Source organism: Neltuma alba, unplaced genomic scaffold (genome assembly GCF_004799145.2).
Source record: "Neltuma alba isolate B1F8T4 unplaced genomic scaffold, ASM479914v2 tig00010877_pilon, whole genome shotgun sequence".
NCBI classification, from domain to species: Eukaryota; Viridiplantae; Streptophyta; class Magnoliopsida; order Fabales; family Fabaceae; genus Neltuma; species Neltuma alba.
The window spans coordinates 508,881-522,563 of NW_021635668.1; the positions used below are offsets into that span (position 1 = coordinate 508,881).

The 13,683-nt window shown below is 35.6% G+C and overlaps 1 protein-coding gene across 5 annotated transcripts; it reads left to right on the top strand.

Annotated features, from left to right (window-relative positions):
* The first annotated feature begins 9,219 nt into the window (after positions 1 to 9,219).
* On the top strand, positions 9,220 to 13,372 carry LOC114759667 (probable serine/threonine-protein kinase PBL19). 5 transcript variants are annotated; one of them, XM_028948882.1, is made up of 6 exons: positions 9,236 to 9,323; positions 9,491 to 9,613; positions 9,711 to 10,122; positions 10,915 to 11,175; positions 11,949 to 12,071; positions 12,447 to 13,372. In XM_028948882.1, exons 3-6 carry the CDS (start codon positions 9,772 to 9,774, stop codon positions 12,984 to 12,986), a joined length of 1,275 nt encoding a protein of 424 aa, XP_028804715.1. In that variant the 5' UTR covers positions 9,236 to 9,323; positions 9,491 to 9,613; positions 9,711 to 9,771; the 3' UTR covers positions 12,987 to 13,372. The 5 variants fall into 5 exon arrangements, with proteins under 5 accessions (XP_028804716.1, XP_028804715.1, XP_028804713.1 ...); XM_028948884.1 differs by having other exon boundaries at positions 9,241 to 9,323; positions 9,562 to 9,613; XM_028948883.1 differs by lacking the exon at positions 9,491 to 9,613 and having other exon boundaries at positions 9,220 to 9,323.
* Positions 13,373 to 13,683: the final 311 nt, after the last annotated feature.

Here is a 13,683-nt window from a genome sequence, read left to right on the forward strand (position 1 = left end):
GGCTCATTGAAACTGATCCAAACACAATTGTTGGATGGGAAGGGTTGGATAGTAAAAGATTTGAGAGGGTGTTCATTGCTTATGGATGCTCAATTAATGGATTTTTAGAAAGATGTCGACATATACTTTATATAGAGGATGTCATCTAAGTGGTCCTTACAGGGAGACATTGATTTCAGCTAATACATATGATGCGGATAATGAACTGTTTCCATTAGCATATGCTATAGTCAGTGAGGAGACATATGATGACTGGCCTTGGTTTCTCCAGAATATCAAAGACATCACAAGATCAGTGCAGACAATGATAGTTTCAGATTGGAATAATACCATTATAGGTGTTGTGCGAACAGTATTTGGTGGCGAGAGACATGTTTTTTGCTACAGGCATGTGAAAAAAATTTTAGTGCACATTATTTAAAAATTAATCGAGACAGGGGACGAGTTTCAAGTACTTCAAAGGACATCGCATTGAAAATACTGGATGGAATCGCTTACGCAAGGATTGAGGATGAATATGTTGCTGCAATGGGGAAACTTAGATCATTTTGTTCACAATTAGCTGATTGGGTTGACACTCAAGGAGATGTAGATTGATAGGTTTTAAGCAAATTTCTGTTTAAACAATGGGATAACATCACCACTAATGTTGCGGAGTCGTTTAATGCCTTGATTTTGAAAGAGAGGAAGCACAATGTGTTAGGTCTCATACATGAGCACATGGAGAAATTAGCCAAGAAGATGGTTGCAAGCAAAATGGCACTGGGAAATTAGACAAATGGCATTGGGCCAAATATTAAGTCCAAGTTGCAAGAAAAAGTAGCAAGAGCGGAGAATATACATAGTGTATATTATAGAGATAACCGAGTTCAAGTTCATACTACATCTCCTATTGGAATAATTTGTGTCACTGTTGATCTCATAACACACAAATGCACTTGTTTAGCATGGCAAATGAGCAAAGTACCTTGTGTTCATGCATGTGCAGCGATAAAGCTACTTCACGGTAGTGTTTATGAATTTGTAGATGATTACTATAAGCTATCAGCCCAAGAGAATATATATGCAAGTAGTATGAGGCCAATTGCGATGCATAATTGTCCCCGTCCTGACGCTCTCACCGTTATGCAGATGATGATAGGAACATTTTTACAGCCACCAATCACTAAAAGACCCTTAGGGAGGCCAAAGAAAAGAAGGATTGAATCTCAATTTCAAAGCAAAAAACTTTACCACTGGGGAAGATGCCATGAGCCAGGCCACACTATAAAGACTTGCCAGAACCCCAATCCAAGTTGAGCTTTGCTGGTGGCTTGTTGATATTTTGTTTTCTGAATGCTTGTGATAGTATTTTTTTGTAATTGTCATAACCTACACCTCAAGTTGTCCGTCATTATCCACACATGCAACTCGTATGCTTTTTTGAGTGGGTTGTAAATTTGGTGTAGTTACATTATACATATATATATCAAGTGGTAAATGACACCTGGTTGTAATCTGATATAACATCATTTCTGTATTTTTGATGTACCAGTCAATAGGTTGTAATGGACTTGTTATCAGATGCCATAGAGGTTGTCATTGGCAGTCTCAATTATGTTACTGATATAAAGTGACAATTTCTCCTACTTGCAGTGTTCAGTGATTTCTTAAGACATCCGAGTTGTGTTAAAGTTATAACATGATATGATTTGATTAGAATTTGATATTATGTGGAGGTTGTGGCATCCCCAGCATAAGTTGTCAGGGGCAATGTGAAGGTTGTTAACCAATTCTGTTCGGGTTGTCAACAACCCCTGTTGAGGTTGTAAATGAATTGCTGCAATAAAAATCTGTTGTAATCATATTTGGTTTAGTTAAAGCTGTTAATAACTTTAAAATGGTCTCAATTTTTGGTGTTAAGATCTTTATATGGGGTGATAATATAATTCAGTTAGGAGCTGTGGTATCCCCAGAGTGAGTTGTCATGGGCACTATCAAGGTTGTTAACCACTTCTGTTACGGTTGTCAACAACCCCTGTTGAAGTTGTAAATGAATTGCTGCAATAAAAATCTGCTGTAATCATATTTGGTTCAGTTAAAGCTGTTAATAACTTTAAAATGGTCTCAATTTTTGGTGTTAAGATCATTATATGGGGTGATAATATAATTCAGTTAGGAGCTGTGGTATCCCCAGAGTGAGTTGTCATGGGCACTATCAAGGTTGTTAACCACTTCTGTTACGGTTGTGAACAACCCATGTTGAGATTGTAAGTAGATGTGGCAGAGAGGACTGTGATATATGCCTATCATTTTATCATGGTTACCATTTGTTTATCTAGTTTTATTTAGTTTGCATTTCTGGACATGATGAAAACACATGAATGCCATTACAAAAACTTGATAACCAGTAAAGGATATCAATACACATTAGCATATCTTAACATCCAGCTGTCATTACATGGTAAAAAAAAAGAACAAAATGTGAACTTGATGTTCAGATGTCACTATGCTGTCAAATAAATAAAAGTAAATACAATATATGCTCATTATTTATTTCTTCCTCTTGCTTTAGAGGTTTCCTTGCAGCAAAGACAGCACCTGATCACCATGCAGGTTGTTTCGATGAGTTACAAGCCACCACAAGCATCCAACCTTCAAGTCATGGATTTCTTGAGAGGAGTACTTAGGCATTGTGTAGCCCTCGTCACCATACTTAGTGCCGTCCCATGTTTGTAACCAGCTCAACACATGAACCCCACAAGAGTCCCTGCAAAGGAAAAACAAGTACTTTAGTCAATGAATATTAGCTCCCAAAAGTTGAGACACAAGTACTTGTTATGCAGAACAATAACTCACATGTCAAATTGCACATGAACTTTTGCCCATGTGACTTCCTTGTCAATTTTGTCCTCTTCTGCAAATAGTAATGGCTTCAGCACACGAAGCACTTGGCAGAAACAATCTCCCTACAAAAAAGAGACAAAAAGAAGGAACAAGTTTGATAGTTGTGAATGACAAGTTATCAGGAAGCATTAACAACCTTCACAGTAGCAAATGACAAGTAATCAGCAGGCATTAACAACCAGGACAATTAAGCAGACAAGCAACCATAACGCATACAATCCCTCTTACCATGAATTGCTTAGGATCTATCTGTCCTTTCTTTTTCCCTTGCTTCCTTTTTGGTTTCTTCCCTATTTTGATTGCATCTTCTTCATCTCTTTGTAATCTCAACATGGTCAAATTGTTCACCAAGGAGTCAAGGGCATAGAAACGTATGGTTCTTACATCTATCACATAACAGAACCAATGGTAATTGAAAAGGGTGGGGCCAAATATGAAGTCACAGTCTCCAATGTTATATCCTATGTGCTCTGGCAAGATTTCATCTTCATGTTTTTCCAGGCTCCACCTAAGAGGATTAGCGGCCATTGTTTGCATTAACTCGGGTGAAAAAATGTGCCTACTGACACGATCGTAGTTCTCTTTTTCATCTCCCACCAAGGTTCTCACCACCATAGACATGAACTATATCATACGTACAAACAATTAGTCATGATCATAATGACATTACTAGTTCTCTATCTATATAAACAACTGTCTTATCCTGTCGTTCATCCATTTCTTGTCTTGTAGGCAGCAAAGCTCAGCACGTGTCAAGAAGTACCCATACATTTCTACAACGTACCTGCAGCAAAAGGAACAATGAGCACAAAAGTTGTAAGTGTCAAATTGTTGTCAGTCAGTTGTCCTAATTACAATCAGTCCCAACACTTACTTGCCACCTTTATCTTGATCACATCTTGTTGTGCACATCTGGAATAATTCCTCTTTCTCGGCAAGTTTTCTCTTCCCACAGGCTTTTTTCACTTCCTCTAACCAGGGAGATTTGATTACACGGCTTCTCACCTATGTTAATCTTCTTACTTCTATTTGCCCTTGTGCTTCCTGGTTCATTTCATCCTTTCCCTCCATATCATTGCCTACACTCTTATCCTCTTTTGCTACTGCATCACTAGACCTGTCTTCAGTTTTTTCTTCTCCATCATCCTTTGATCCAGAGTCACTCCCTCCTCCTTTTTCTTCAGGTTGAGATTGACTCTCTTCTTCATACGAAGCACTTTTGCCCTCTTCTTTATCATCTTTTTCTGGTTCACTCTGTTGTTCCTCTTGTGACAGAATTGAATCTTTTGGGCTTCCTTTACCTTCTCGACCGATTTCTTCATCTTCAGTTGCCTTCTCTTTATCATCTTCACTACTTACTGCTTCCACCACATCTTCCTTCTCAATCTCATCCGTTAACCTCAACTGCAGGGAAACTAACTCTTATCTAATTGTTGACACCAACCCTTCAACCATGGTCATCAACCTTTCATACATTCTCTTTATTTCCTGCAAAATAACAGTAATGAAAGTAATCATTACTCCAAATTGCACACAGCACCAAAATAAGCTTGACATGATTTACTTACAGGGTGGGTTAGCTTTATTTTTGTGTTGGATGCACTAGATAAAGCCCCACCGACACTCGTAATGTCATGTAGCATGCCTCTGTCACCATTCTTTTCTGATTTCACTCTTGCCTTCACTTTTTCCTTATCCCAATAACAACCTTCACACCAGCCAATCACAATATACACATAAGTAGTTGACAGCATACATTTCTCCAATTGACAACATAGAGTAGTAAATAACAACATACAGAGCAAGCAATGACAACATACATAGCACATTGACAATACAACTAACATCAAAGTAAATGAATCATACCCACACTTACCATTAAGAAGTACAAGCAACCTCCCATATTTTTCGTCCCATCAGCTTTTCCTTTCTTCTTTCCTTTCTTGAACTCTGCAATTGAGTTGCAAAATTCTTTGAAAACTAAGTTGTTCCAATCATAATGTCCTAAACTATCATTTGTCACCACTATGACCTTCAACACTTTATCACTCACCCATACACTAGAGCCAGGACATAAGAGGACTCCTAATGCATACATAACAAAAAGAAATTCAAACTTTTCTTCCTCTTTTCCTTCAATCAACCATTTTCCTATTATTTTGTATGGCACTTTCCCGTAGTCACTCCTTAATTTCTTGAATGTTTCATCTTCATTCTCTACATTTATTTTAATTTCTTCCCCTTAGATGGTAGATCCATCAATTGATTTGCATCTTCGGGCCCCATTTCATGCATCTTCCCTCGAATTGAAATTTGCTTACTTACAGGGTCAAACACACGGATCAATTCACCACAAAAATCTCTATAAATTTGTGAGCAGCATATTTCAACCAATTTATCAAAACCAATTCTTTTCAGTCTTTCCATCTTATTTTTACTTTTCTTTAAGTGCTTACAAACTTCCATAAATTGTCCCGGAGCACACCGTGTGTGAAAGGGAACAATATAATTCTTCCCTTTTGGTGTGACTCTCATTTCTTTAGCCCTTTCATCATATTGTTCTTTCTCCTCTTCTGTTAACTTCCACCAAGCCTTTTTCACAGAGCTAGTGCCCTCTTCAAAAGACTTAAACTTCTTCTTGTTCTGCTCATAAAATTCTTTTGTAAATAGTATGTATCCTGAGAAGTTCCTAGCCCTTTGTCCATCTTTGCTCTTACTCTTTTTATTCATTTTGTTCAACTGCAAAAAAGGAAAAAAAAATACTGTCATTACATCATAAGTTTCCAACTGCTTGTCACTATCTTAGCCAATAACAATGTTCATATTAGATAGAGAAGTTCAGACTTGATTTTCTTTCATATTTTTATTTCATATTTTCTTTTCCACTGAAATCTAATAATATATTCTACAAAATAAAATAGGATATGAGTAGATTTTGTGGCAAAATTTCTTTTTATCTTATTATTGATTAGATAGAGAAAAATCTATAAAAGATAATTAAATAGACATAAGATATTCATAAATTTAACCGAATATATTCTAAAATCTAACCTATTTAATTATAAAATATTTACTTATCAATATTCTTCATATTTAACTGCAGAAACTTCAGTTTTCTATTACTGTAATTTTTCCTAAAGGATTTGAACCCCCTAAAAACAAATCATACACGCCCTCCTCCCTTCCATAATCAACATATATTTTAAAATAGTAAGTGTCTTCAAGGCCACCAAATTATTAAATAATCAACAAAATCAAAATATATCCCTTTGGATGACTGAAAGAAATGAACGGCAGTAAACAATGCTACATATGGATCACAAATCAATCCACTAGAATGAATTTCCTTTCATTGGTTAGTGTAGTACAGAGCCAATAGGTGCTATATCCAACAAGCAATTTCCTTTCTCACCTTATCACCAAATTATTGGGACATTTCACACTAAAAAAAAAAAACTCTCATAATCTCTCCACCATGGAGCCCACCATGAAAAGCCAAACAAAACCTTTATTATTTTATTTCCCAACAAATCAATTACATAAAGTTCTCCCTTTTTATTCAGCAATACTAACAATAACTGATTGTTGCATTTAAAAAGCTCTAGCAAATCAAAATTTCGAACATTTTAAGCAGTGTTCTTCAAACTGATCTCTAATATAACTTAATACCAGCTAGCCCCAACTTTTGCCCCTAACTTTGATTCACATGTTAGGTCATTGTAATATCAACACACTTTAGATTTCTAATATCAGAGTGAAAATACAAGTCAGAATTATCATTGGTTCCATATATAAAGACACGAAAGAACAAGATAAGCAGGAAGCTTGAAATTGTTAAATATTCTAACACACTTTAGGTCATCGAGCAGTGATTTACGAACAATCAACAATTCAAATGTTCAAACATTCAAAACCAAACATCTTTGAAAATATAAGCAAAAAGCTTGAAATTTTTAAATATTCTAATAAAGAGAGGCTTCGACAATACCATCGGACTGTAAAGACTCGTACTAGAGATTGAGGGTGTTAGTAGGGAGCCCACCGGACCGTACCGGAGATTGAAGGTGTTGAAGGCGTTGGAGCAGACAACGACAGAGTGCGGAGCGGAGAGGCATGGAGTGCGGAGCAGAGATTACCGAACCGTGCCGGAGATTGAAGGCGTTGAAGGCGGTGGAGCATAGAGCGACGGAGTGAGGACCAGAGAGCGATGGAGTGCAGAGCAGAGAGCGACGGAGTGCAGAGCAGAGAGCGACGGACCGTGCAGGAGATTAGAGGCATCAGACCAGAGAGTAACGGAGTGCGGAGCAGAGAGCGACGGAGCGCGGAGCAGACATTGACAGACCTCGCTAGAGATTGAAGGTGTCGGAGCACACAGGGATGGAGTGCGAATGAGAGGGCGGCAGAGTGTGAGAGGGCGGTGGAGTGTTTCAAGAAGATGACATCTGAAAGAGGAAGTGAGAATTGATAACTCGTGCTTCAGTTTCTGTCTTTAATCAGAAAGGCAACAAAGTAATTGAACATTTCAAATTTTTTGCTATAAAGTCCCTTGGGACCTCATATATATTTTATGATTTTATGGGACCTTTTAGTAGGAAAATGTTTTCTGTAGGACTCTACGGTAATTTTCCCCAAAAAAAAAAAGTGTAAGTGATAGAATTGACAGAAGTGGAAAAAGGAGCAGGACAATAATAGAATTTGCAATAATAAATGATCTGACCTTTGCGACTTGCGTCAATATAAGGCACTTGGTCAGAACATACTGCGCCTTCTCTCTTTACAATATTTTAATTTAGGGTTAATATAATTTTTGATATCTTAAATTTATCCTCATTTTGATTTTGGTCTCAAATTTTAAATCATAGGTTTTGGTCTCTCAGGAGGTAAAATTGTCTAATTTTTTATTAGATTATAGGAACTAATGTTTCAAATGAAAAGAAACTTGAGGAACTAAAACCAATAATTTAAAACTTGTGGGACCAAAAGTAAAATAAGGGTGAACTTGAAGGACCAAAGTTTGTATTAACCCTTTAATTTATCATTCAAAATTTTCTGCCTCTTTTTCAATTATATACATATAATATTTATCATTAAATTAATTATTTTTAGGCACTAATTATTTAAACATGTATGATACAATAATTATCCCATATTTATAATGGATGATTTATAATTATACTTCCAAATTATAAATAGATTACAGAGTTAAGGTGCAAATTTTATTTGCAAACACTAAATTTTTCTTGGGTGTAAAACATACATAAATTTTTTAAAGTGATGCAGAAATACTACAACCATTAAGTTAACTAATGTTAATCGTTTAACAAACATGCCAACTAAGAAAATTGTGCAAAAAATATTTTTCAAAATAATACAAAAACACATATTAAGTTTCCCATGATCATGGTGTTTTTGTATCATTTTGAGAATTTTATGAATATTTTTGCACAATTTTTTGACCTATATATTTGCTAAATGATTAATGTTATTTGACTTAAATTTTTGCACCACTTTAAAAATTTTATATATACTTTTGCATCTAAGAAAAATTTATGATGTTAGATCAATGTTGATGACAAAATACTTTATGAGTGAATTTGTACCTTAACTATTCATGGCTAATTTCCTTAATTAGAAAATTATCACAAGTTCTCATCGAAAAAAAAAAAGAAAATTATCATAAGAGAATATAAAATGGAACTTAATGATTTAATGACCTCTAGTAAAATAATTAAAAGTGCCTTATAATAAAGAGAGGAGCCAGACATTCATATCCTCTCATAATCTAGTCTTTGACCTTAGATAAAAATTAATGAGAAATATTATTATAATATTATCGAAAATTAAAAAATTTTAGGTTGTTAAAATTTATTTTAACAATTCAGATATAAAAACTTTAGTTTATAAAATATTTTAATAATAATTTTGTAGAATATTAGATTTGAATCATCCATTTATTTATTTATTTAAGGGTGGAGAGGAAATTAGATTAAAATTCATTTTTTTTTCAGTGCAATAAAAAATAGTTTATCTTGTCATCCCAAATGTAATTTCCTCAGGGTTGGCGACAAGCAGCTCCACGGGACTGACCAATAACAGGTAGCCTCCAAAAACGGAGAGTAACTTATTATGAATTTTGACCGTTGACTTTGAAATAGAAGGCATTTTGAATGGATGATGCCCGCTTTCAACTATCAAAATTCATACGCGATTAGTTGCGTCATAGTCATATAAGAAATCCAGAAGCAACCAAACCAACTGGGCAAGAAACCCACGAGCCATCTTGCTTGTCTCTGTTATTTTCTCCGTAAATTATTTGGCTCCCTGACTCGGTCTTCTGTTTTCTTGTGAGCGAGAAACCCACGCAAAACAAAGAGAAGGATATCCTTAGAGGCAAAGTTGTGCCTTTTGTGCTCTGCTTTTCTCTCCCATTTCCTATTGTAAGTCCTTTCCGTGTCCTCTCTCGCTTATGCTATTTCTCTGCATGCTCATTTTTACAAGGTTTTTCCGTTCATCAATCTTCTTCAGTTCTTATCTGCTTTTTTCAGTTTTATGTTCAGTATGCGTCTGGGTTTTCATGGCTTTTTTGTTTGCTTTTCACGCATAGGTATGTTTAGATTGAGAAGAATGGAAGAAGAGAGGGAAGTGAACTTTTAATTTGAAATTTTCTTTTGCTAGAGAATGGTTACCAAAGTTTAAATCGAGGGAATATTGAACATTGAAAATCGAGGTAATATTGAACATTGAAGTCCCATTCTTATCAATCTAAACATACTCTTAGCATGTCGGTCTTCGTTTCCTCTGTTTGATTTGTTGCATTTTTGTAGTGAAGTATTGGAGGATCATAGGTGTTTCTATGGATATAGATACTTGAAGAACTTACATTCGATGAAGTGCTTTTACTATTTCAAAGATAAATACAAGAGCAGAGGACAAAGATCAGCACCTGTGCTAAAAGAGCAAGAGAAATCCCAGTTTTCAGGAGCTGATAGAATCACCAAATCTGCATGTTCTACAGCCTCCACTCGTAGTATACCAGAATTGTACGAGGAAAGGGCTCATAATTTGCAGGTTTTCTCTTTCACGGAGCTCAGGCGCGCAACAAATGATTTCAATAAACTTTTTAAGATAGGGGAGGGTGGATTTGGGAGTGTATATAAAGGTTCAATTCAGCCACTGGATGGAAAAGGAGATCCTATTTTAGTTGCCATCAAAAGGCTGAACAAGGATGGCTTACAGGTAAGAGCCTTGAAAAGTTATTTGGGACCCAACTTTAAAATTTTACTTTGACTATTCAGTTGCCCATTTTTTATGGTAGTATGAAGTCCTGAGAAATTCAATAGATGAAATTGCATTATACGGAAGTGTCAGTTTTGTGTGTTGAATTATCTGCTAAAGACGCAATCAGTTAAAGTAAGGTTCTTAAGTATAACTGAGCTCTCAAACCGTACTTGTAGCCAGCCATTTGGGCAAAGGATCAATATGAAAGTCTGTAAACGTTCTACTGTGTAGCTATGATGTCATGCTTGTCTGTTAGACTTCACTTGCTCCATTTTTCATTACTAGAATTTTGAGGATAATGCTGTCTGCATGACCTTAAATTAAGAAACATCCTAATACTTCCTCACAACTAGAGTATTTTTCAGTAATTGGATCATTTTCTATGAAAACTTAAAGTAAAACATAATCTTTTCTAGTTTCACTGAATGGAAGCATGGGACATGTTTTATGGGCCAGAGCAAGCCTATATCCTCATGTAACTTCAACGTTTAATCACCTAATCATCCAAATACCAAGTTCATTTGCCATTCATTTTCCTTGTTTGAAAAATAGAGGCCAAGAAGAATGCTTCACTTCCAACTGTATGTGCATTCTTCATTCCAAATTTTATCGAAGTTACCTCATTCTGTTGGATTTTATCTATTTGGTTTCATAAATCTGTACTCTGGTAGTGCTTTTTATTTTTATTTTCCATTACAAAGACATCAGTATCTTCTTCTGAACATCTTTTTTATTGATCCTGACACATAGGGCCATAAACAATGGTTGGCTGAAGTTCAGTTTCTTGGTGTTGTGGAGCACCCAAATCTTGTCAAACTCATTGGATATTGTGCGGTGGATGGCGAACGAGGGATTCAAAGACTACTTGTATATGAATATATGCCAAATAAAAGCTTAGAGCATCATCTTTTTCATAGGGCATATGATCCCCTTGCTTGGAGAACAAGACTTGAAATACTACTTGGAGCAGCTCAAGGCTTAGCTTATTTGCATGAAGAATTAGAAGTTCAGGTATCAGTTAAAGAATCGTCACATAACAGTTACCCCTCTCTTCCTCATTGAATAGAAAGAAAAAGCAAAAAGCCAATAAATTACATGTATGTTTTGACAGAGAAAAAAAAAATTATAAGTGAATAAACTAGTCAGTTGAACTTCATATCCCCTAAAAATGCCATAACTTGGAAATTCCCAGCGTATTTGTATATGTGTGCATGTATTCATATTAAGTTTGATTTATTTTAACAAATGTCATGCTTTAGAGATCAACTGCCTAATAGTTTCAAGAGAATGTGGAAAAGCAGCAGGGCATTATAGAAAGAAGGAAGAAATTAAGGATCTTTGCAATTGAAGAGGATAATATTTCTTGATGTTGTTGTTTCTCTTATTTCCGTGCTTAAGAGATTTAGATATACTTGCTTTGCTAAGAATGAACCTTTCTGAAGTTTTTCTTGACTTCTGGACGGGAGTGAATGGTTTTGTTGACCGAACATGTGAATTAATGCTCTCTCTATGAGGTGTCCTCCTTTTCGTTTTTTAAGGGAAATCAATGTCTTAAACTATTATATCTTGATATTGAACAAACTAAATCTCTACCAAAGTCTTAAGATAGGTTATTATGTTGGAAATGATAGTGCAGCTGCTATGAAATTTATTTATATGTTGGTTTTCTTTTACTTAGTGGTTGTAAAACTACTACCGTGGTTAAATCCAGTCAAACTTTAGGTCATTAATTTATGGGTGGCAACTCTTCATCCTTTCTAATAGATTGTGTGTTAATGCTGCAGGTAATATATCGAGATTTTAAATCTTCAAACGTGTTATTGGATGAAAACTTCAAGCCAAAACTTTCTGATTTTGGACTTGCTAGAGAGGGCCCAATCGCTGGCAATACACACGTTTCAACTGCGGTAAGTGTTATACTTCGCTGATCTTGCAGAATGCTGAAGATTTGTTTTTGTTCAACAAAATGTTTCATATCTTTTTTCTGCCATATCCTAGAATTCATGAATCAGGCTGCCCAACACCAGTTTTGAAAACAGTTGATTGATAAAAGTAATAATATAAATAGTTTTGTTCAAGAGACTCATAACTTCTTTTTACTTCTTCAGTGATAAAGCTTCATTTGATCCTCCCCTCCTATCAACAAACTCTTTACCTAAGAAAAGAAAAAGATGTGCAAACTCAATCAATGTTTCATTTTTCATCCAGCATGATCGGTCCAAGATTCACTAAAAGGATTTCCAAATTATACAGTGCTTATGCAATTTTGTTTCTTGTATCAGGTGGTCGGTACATTTGGGTATGCTGCTCCAGATTATGTTGAGACAGGCCATCTCACTACGAAGAGTGATGTGTGGAGTTTTGGTGTGGTTCTGTATGAAGTTCTCACAGGCAGGCGTTCACTGGAGCGAAACCGGCCGAAAATGGAGCAGAAACTGTTGGAGTGGGTGAAACACTATCCTGCTGATAGCAAAAATTCATTGGATCCACGACTCGAAGGGCAATATTCTCTCAATGCAGCGCGTAAAGTTGCCAAGCTTGCTGATAGCTGCCTTAGCAAGAGTGCAAAAGAGAGGCCAACAATGAGCCAGGTGGTAGAGAGATTGAAGCAGATAATCCAAGCTTCAGATGAAGGAAATGTTTCAGAGACAAGCTTCGAGGTATCTGAAGTTGACCCGCCTGACCCTGTAGAAAAACCAGATGAATATGGACCTTCAGAATTGTATAAGAAGAGGATGGCTCATCTTGCAAAGCTTGGTGAACATGTTGAGAGTGGTAGTAGAAGAAGATTAATGATCCTGCAGAAGGCTAAAGTCTTTTGAAAAGTTTCATTACTAGCAGTATTGCATTTTGTCAGTCCTGAGGTAAATTGATTAATTCTTGGAGGATGATGGAGATCAAGAAGAAAAGGTTTGTATAGAATGGTTAATATGCTGTAATTTCTATTGAGTGGCCTCTTATGTTGCAGTTTTAGTAGCTGATAGTCCCAGTTAAACATTATTTGTATAGTTCGCATGGTAAATGATTCCAGGCGGCATTATTGTTCTTTCCTTTTTTTAATACTTTTTTCTTCTTTTCCTCAAATGCATTTTTTTCCTTCCTTCCTTCCTTTCTTTGTTCATTTCCTCAAATGTACGTATTTGTTATTCAGCACTGTGTCATGTTTAAACATTGTCGGTTCTAATTAGTAGTTACCCTCCCAACTTAATTTTATCCCTTCTTTTTTGTTCTCTTTTATCAAAACGTTAGTGATCATCTGGTCTCAACATTGGAAATATATTGCAAAAAGAACAGAAGATATAACTTTGCCTCTATCATTATTTTTCCATAGAGTGCGATAATCTTAATCTATGAGATTGTTTTTTATTCAATTTTTTTTATTTAGAAAAGAAAGCCGATTACAAATAGCATCAAACCCCTGACATTCTACTCATAAAAGAAATTTCATAACACCAGGTTATTGGCTTATATTTTTCATTTTGCCCCGTCTTGTTAAGAACATCGATAAATTTAGTTATA

Bases quoted from the DNA above. Each gene is read 5' to 3' on its own strand.
- LOC114759667 (XM_028948883.1), top strand. From the start codon at position 9,772: ATGAAGTGCTTTTACTATTTCAAAGATAAATACAAGAGCAGAGGACAA. The intron at 10,123-10,914 runs GTAAGAGCCTTG...CCTGACACATAG, and splicing joins TGAACAAGGATGGCTTACAG to GGCCATAAACAATGGTTGGC. The intron at 11,176-11,948 runs GTATCAGTTAAA...TTAATGCTGCAG, and splicing joins ATGAAGAATTAGAAGTTCAG to GTAATATATCGAGATTTTAA.